Here is a 7,587-nt window from a genome sequence, read left to right as displayed (position 1 = left end):
TTTTTTTAACTTTATTTAAGGTGGAGGAGGGCTATTTTTAACCTTTTTTAAGATGGAGGAGGGCTATTTTTTAACCTTCTTTAAGGTGGAGGAGGGCTATTTTCCATTCTGCTCCAAATTTTCATCTTTAGATGGAAAATTCATAATTACATGTGAATCCCCTGATTCGTTAGATAACTCATAGTATTTTATAGGGTAAACACGATATTAAGCTTGCTATGGTTTACTTATTTTAGATTTAATATTGTTACACATTTTGATTTGATTGGTGAAAGCTTTGAATAAAAAATGTTATATATTTGTTCCACTTTGTTTATTCAGTCTTTCAACTTGCTGGAATTAACTTGCAAGATGACCAAATTGCGAATACTTTACAAATTTATATTATATACATGTAGTTGTAATAACCATGTATTATCTAATTTCATGTTAGAAAGAATTTAAATTAGTTTCATAAATATCTTTTGTTTTTTTTTAAATAAGATTTCTCCTCCAAGTGATATGTTTTATTATAATATCAGTTTCTTGGCCATCCCCTTATAATTTTCAGTTTTCCATAAAAAAAAATTATTCTGATATGCTACTACATACCTACCTGTTAAGTCACTTAGACACACTACTATTTTCTTAAATTTGTTCTTGAAAAAGAGTTTTTAGTACATTATTAACGATACATTGTAATATATATGTTCTTGATGCACTTTATACTTGTTCTTTAGTGAGTAATATGCAATAGATATTAGGATTTTCCTAAAAGTTTTAAGTATAACAATTGCTTTTTTCTTCATCTAAGTACCTACAGTTACTTATTCATATTTTGTACTTGCTCTACAAATAAGTGAAAATTTCTTTTTTTCCAGTATCGAGCCTTACAACGGAAAATACAGAGGCTTACAAATGTAAGTGTTTGAATGAATGGAAAATTAGTGTGTAATGTAATACAGAAATATTATTACAATCATACTTAAAGGGTAATAGAAGATTAAATTGATTTAGTAGAATAATATTTGAAATAGTTTAGACTTAATATATGTCTTCTATAAACTTCATTTTATCTTTATAATTGCATATTATTTCTTTATCAACTAACATTATTTTTTAATGATTTGTCCTCATGTATTAAAACTTTTTGTATTTATGAATCAACTGAAAAAGGTTTGTAATGATTTATCCCGATGTTTAAAAAACTCATCTTTATTTTTGAATTAATTTAAATAAATCTGTAATTATTTATTCAGATTTTCTAAAATTTGTCTGTGTATCTGAATCAATTTAAATAGCTTGGTAATTTTTTATGATGTTTTAATTTTTTGTTTTGTTTCCAGATTGAAAGAACTTAATGATTAACATATAGATTTAAAAAAATTACTAAGATTACTATCCTGATGAAATACATGTTTATAATCATGTAGTAATATAGATTTCGCCCAGATAAGTAATAACTTCCAAAAATTATTTCTCACATAGCTTCTTAATCAAGATGAATGTAGCAGTAATCCTTGCCAGAATGGAGGATCATGTTTCGATACATACAATGGGTATTTGTGTCGATGTCTTCCTAGTTATGAGGTATGATTTAACCGGCTTTTATCATTTTCAGAAGTTTGTTATTGATAATTCTGTTATTTTAGTATCTATGTTTTAGTTGGTTTAATATTCATCTAGCCCTACTTACAGCTTAAGTTTGAACTTCATCATAATTTTTAAGTTTTATGAAAATATACTATTTGTAAATGTTATTAATATGTTAATGTATTCTAGTGTTAATATCCCCATCTTCTTTTATAACAGACCAAAACAACATACCCAACTCTATGCATGGTTCTCTCAGATAACGAAGATTGTTGTAAAATATATGTGTGATTGAACTATAGATACGTGTAATTAGTCTTAGTCATTGAGGAAAAGGAAAGTTGAATAGATATTGACTTCAAGGAAGTTAATGTAGTTATTAATGAGTTGTTAAAGTTTTGGAAACAGATTTCACATGGTTTATCTAAGATCAATATGATTACACACTGGAGTAGCAGATAGTTGGTGTGGAAAATAATTTTTTTAATAACTCAAAATCTAGTAAAAATGATGTTTATGTTGTAAAGAAGAAGAGAATACAGAGGTTAAGCCTAGTTGAATAGAAGTTAGACTTAACCATGAGAAAGTGAAAGAATTGTTTATGTCTATATTTGTTAATTTGTGTTGTGTAGGGGAATCCAAGTTGATTGACATCTGCTTCATTGTCTTGGCTAAGCAGTATGTGATGTGTTTGTAGGTTTATATTGTCTTTTTTAATTATGTTTTTTGTTCAATTATATTTGTTTGTGAAATAGCGTTTGATTTTAGTACCAACCAGATATCTGGAACTTTGGGAAGTGGCCATGTGTATGTTGTAATATACTTACCGTATTAGATGGAAAATGACTGGTTTATAACGTGTTTTCAAACTTGTAAACTGTTTTTTAATAAGTATTACACATTATTTAATGTTTATGTAGCTAAAGTAGAGATGGCAGATACTGTTGTGTCATGCAGTAACTAAAAGAATTGTTCATTTTCACTCTTGTTGAAAAATGTTGTCTCATTCCACTATAAAGAGAAAATTGTGATGGTGTTTGTATCAAATTTCAACTTAACAGGTATGGGAAACAGTGTAGCATTAGACAAGGATAACTTTCCCAATGAAAGACAACACAGATAAACTGTGTGATTGTTATAATACATAACCAAACACAGTCACTAATCTAATCAAGTGTCTTCCTAAACCTATATATAAACCACAACAGAACACTTTTCTTTCTTTATTTGTGTGTTTAAAATACTATTTTAATTCATAGTATATTTAAACTATTTATAAATACAAATAAGAAAATGTCTTTCATTTGTTGTGATGCGAATATCACATAATTAGTCAGACATGTGCATTCTTTTTTTTTCTTTTTTTAGGGTTCAAACTGTGAGCAGGATGTAAATGAATGTGCGCGATTTATTGGTACGGATCTAGGATGCCAGAATGGAGCACAGTGTATTAACACTCACGGAAGTTACAGGTTGATGAAATTTTTCAACATTTTTGTGTAATGCTGTGTAAAAATTTTATTAGTTTTAATTCTTTGTTTGTGTTTCTAAGCATGTGTAATTTTAATGCTACTTAATTAATTGCAGGAAAAAGTACTCATTTTTTGTTTGTCAGAACATAGGTAAAAGATTTTAGGAATTAAAATAAAAATTAGTTTAAATAATATTTCTGTAGCGATTCTTTGTTACCCGTAAGAAAACAGACTGTTTTCATCTTCGACAATCTTGTGAGTACTTAGAATTATAGTGAATATAAATTTATATGGAATATGCAGAAAAACAGGGACTTGTGTTTTTCAGCTAGGAATTCCTATTCACAATGACTGCTTTTCGTTTTCTGAAATACACTAAAAAAATAATTAAAGCTTTGCTGACATTAAGATATTTTCCTGTTCTTTAAATGTGTTTGGTGCTCAATTTGGGGAGATTTTAGGAAGAACTGAATGACTTTTGGGATCATGGAAATTAATAATAAAATGCTAAGGTTGTAGTATAATGTTATTTCTGTATTCCAGAAACAAAAGTATGAAAAAAAACAACAGATTATAGAATGTACCTACTTGTTTTGTACTTAATTTTTTTTCATTTATCATATTTCTGAATTATGAATGCTATTAAAAAAGTTTAATTACCATTTAATAATCTCAAGTAATTTCTATTGTGAACTCAAATATTGAATGCTTATGCTTCTCCTCGAAGATTTACATTTTACTTGGTTCAAATGAGGTTTCATGATAATTTATTATGAAACCTGTTTTTATTTTCCCGAGTGTGAGAATAAAAAGTTGCTTGTGTATCCGTTGTTTGCAACTAAATCAGTTTTGTGAATTATCTGATAGGGTTGATGAAATTGATATATGATATTGGAAGTATGCAAACTCATGACATTTTAAGACTAAAAACAGAAAGGATATTATGGTAGTTGTAATATTCTTTCTGTTGTTAGAAAATTATTGTTTTTTTTTCTATCCTGGTAGTCATAATTATTTGTTAGTTACAGTTTAAGTATGTATTAAATGTATTTTTTACAGCCTGTACATTATATATACATTTACAGCATTGGAAATAATTACTGAAAAGGTGAATAGAATACTAATATTATGACATTTCTCTCCTCCCCATTGTATGAAAATGAACTGCACCAGAGTAGTGTGTGACATGTTGAAGTTTACACTATGATTGGCTGTCATCCAACCAGTCAGACAGTGTTATAATATCTTTAAAAGTAAAGGTACTAATACTATTCCCAGCAGTAGTGTGGTAATGCACTCATGGCTCCAAGAACATAAATGACACATGAGAAACATGTACAAATCAAAATTTTAGCTGGGGAAGGTTACACCATGAAACAAATGAGGTGAAATTTCATGCGTAAGTAGGAGTTGTTTGAAAACTCCAAAGAGGGCATATAAAACTAGTACTGTTGATCAGTTTAGGTAGAAATCTCACACTCTTTAGAGACAATGTTAAATTATGTTCTTTATGTGATACATGACAATCCAGTAGAGATTTTGCCCTAGCTGTAAGTAGGGGTGTGAATGTTGCCTCCAGAACATTAAGATACACATTAGCATGAGGTGGCCTCACTAAATGTGTAGCTGCTCAAAAACGGCTATTTAGGAGAGAGAGAAATGGGCATCAGACTTCAAACAATGGTATGAGCAAAACTGGAGGAAGGTTCTCTTTACAGATGAATCCAAATTCAAATTGTTTGACAACAATGATTTGTTTTATAACAGCAGAGTAAGTATAGGTAGCAGGGTCATTGTACAACATCTACAATGAAGCATACTTGGGGACTTGTAAGCATGGGCTGCATGTCAGCTAATGGTGGTGTAGATTCATACAAAATTGATGACACCACGATTGGTGCAAGATTTTTGTGCATCATGTCAATCTCCGAGGAAAAAAGACCTATTGAGCAGGGATCCCAAGCACGCATCAAATGTGTTGAAATGATACATGATAGTGAAAAGAGACTAGTAAAACATTATAGTTTGGCAATGTAGTCCCAGTATGAATATTATTAAGACTGTACAGGCTTATATGGAATCTTAGAAGGTCAAAGGGCAACCAAACAGCTTGGCTAAATTATTAATACAGGATAATTGGAATAATATTTCACAATCATACATTGATTAACTTATGGTAGCATGGCACGGCATGGCCTGGTGGTTAGGGAGCTCTACTCGCAATCTGTGGGTCATGGGTTCGAATCCCCATCCCACCAAACATGCTCGCCCTTTCAGCTGTGGTAGCATTATAATGTGACGGTCAATCCCATTATTCGTTGGTAAAAGAGTAGCCCAAGAGTTGTCGGTGGGTGGTGATGACTAGCTGCCTTCCCTCTAGTCTTACACTGCTAAATTAGGGACGGCTAGTGCAGATAGACCTCGTGTAGCTTTGCACAAAATTAAAAACAAACAAACTTATGGTAGCATAACAACAAGGTGTACTGCTCTCTTAGAATCAAATATAGAATACTAATTCATTATCCAGATTATTTTATTTTTATTTTCTATAATAATGTATTATACTAATGATAAATTGACCAGTTAGTTACAATAACTCATCGTTTGTGACTCGTGTATTTATATCATTTCTGTGTTTCCATAATCATTCTCAATATTGTACATAATATGCAAATGTCAAAAGTTTTAAAATTACTGCAAGAGTAAGAAAATGAAAGACAAGGACTTTGACAACTTATATTTATGCTATTTTTATAGGAGGCTCACATCTACATCAAGCATAAAACTGTTTAACTTAGCATAAACTCCAATTTCACCCTGTAAGAAAATGAGGGCATATTTAAATTTATGTTCCTTTTAAATATGACTTTTGTAACACTAATTGTGTATAGATGAAACATAAAACTGGTTAATTTAATATATTTTCTGACTTTTCCTGCAAGATGTGAATGCACAGCAAATTGGCACGGAGTTCATTGCACAGAAGAGCACAATGACTGCAACCAAGCATCAAATGAAGCACTGTGTGGTCACGGGACCTGTATCAACGTAAAACGAGATCAGTCGGGACAAGTAAGTGCTTCTTTGTAATTGACATCCTAAGATGCTAGTTATTGCTGTTCAATGTGAAATTCAGTGTTTCTATTAGATGCTGAGTATTAAAATATAAGTTCTAAATTTGAATGTTATAAGTCATTTATTGGGCAATTATATTAAAAAGGTCATTATATAAACTATGTTTTTGAAAGTAAAATTAACATTTGGTTTTATGTTGTTTTTTTCACTCTAAAAGTGTGCAAAATTGCTTGTAAAATGCTAGACAGGATAAAGGAGATAATACTGAAGATAATATGATATGCAGTTAATGAATTGAAATATGTAAACAGTAGGATATATGAAATTAATTCCTTTATGTAACAATTAATCATTTGCACATAATTAGATAATGCTATTGATTATTATAACCTTACTTTACATTTTACAAAAATTTTATACAAGGAGCATCATCATAATTTTAATATTTTAACAGCATAAATTAATTATTTAAGAAATGTATTGATTTTCTTTACAGTCAGATTTATTTTACTTTAATTCAGCTTCTGGAGTCTTTGGTTTTATTTTCTGTCTATCAGCTCAATGGATTCTGAAAATTATTTGTTGATATTTCATAAAAGATATAATGCTTGAGATGTTGATGTACCATCAAAGAATATAATCGTTCACATTTCGTAGATAAATGAAGTAAAACATTTTGGAAAATAAAAGAAAAATATCAGAATATATATCTATTTTTTTCCCAGGCCAAATATACATGTATATGCAACCAGGGCTGGACTACTAATGGTCATAATCCAGCATGTGTTGTTGACAGGGATGAATGTTTGGAATCTCATCCAGTGTGCTCTCGCAATCCTCCAGTTACTTGTATTAATCTTCCTGGAACATTTCATTGTGGGCCTTGTCCATCAGGTGTGGTTTGATATTGGCCGGTACTAATGTGTTTATGACATGATTGAAGGAATTATCATCCCTGAAATATTTAGTTCAATCAGTTTATAGCTATGTACTTAAAGTTTTAAAATTTTTACATTTATAGTGTTATTAGTGATACATAAGTATACCACACAGGAAAGGGGAAACAGATATTCTAATAGTCATGTTTTGTTGTTACTGAATGACTAAGATTTATGTTAAACCGTGTTAGACTTGAATTCAACTTGATTTTCACTTTATTTTTGTGTGTATAGTGTTAATAGTTTCAAATTATGAGTATATATATTAAGTATTTGGCCAAAATGCTAAGAATTAGGTTAATTAACATCTGTTAATAGAAAAATTGTTAAGCATCCAGATGTAGAGAATTATTTATTTCTCATTGATACGGTGATTAATTCAGTATTGAATTTTGATACTGGGGGGACTTATCTAACTATACTGTTGTCAATTGTTTCATTACAGAATAATGTTATTCATTATATAATAACAAATAATGATGAAAATGAATCAATTTGTAAAAGGTATATTTTACTTAGTGTCCCTATAG

At 29.9% G+C, this 7,587-nt stretch overlaps 1 protein-coding gene across 1 annotated transcript in view; it reads left to right on the top strand.

Annotated features, from left to right (window-relative positions):
* LOC106465703 (cubilin-like) overlaps positions 1-7,587 on the top strand; it is a 130,003-nt gene that overhangs the window by 12,099 nt on the left and 110,317 nt on the right. The window contains exons 6-10 of the mRNA XM_022393625.1: positions 861-899; positions 1,468-1,569; positions 2,941-3,044; positions 5,987-6,116; positions 6,845-7,013. Of these exons, the coding sequence (XP_022249333.1) occupies positions 861-899; positions 1,468-1,569; positions 2,941-3,044; positions 5,987-6,116; positions 6,845-7,013 (544 nt within the window). The remainder of the gene's footprint in view (positions 1-860; positions 900-1,467; positions 1,570-2,940; positions 3,045-5,986; positions 6,117-6,844; positions 7,014-7,587) is intronic.

The sequence above is a fragment of the Limulus polyphemus genome, unplaced genomic scaffold (genome assembly GCF_000517525.1).
Source record: "Limulus polyphemus unplaced genomic scaffold, Limulus_polyphemus-2.1.2 Scaffold2025, whole genome shotgun sequence".
NCBI classification, from domain to species: Eukaryota; Metazoa; Arthropoda; class Merostomata; order Xiphosura; family Limulidae; genus Limulus; species Limulus polyphemus.
The sequence above is the reverse complement of the archived record's forward strand: the minus strand, read 5'-3'. Positions and strand labels throughout refer to the sequence as shown.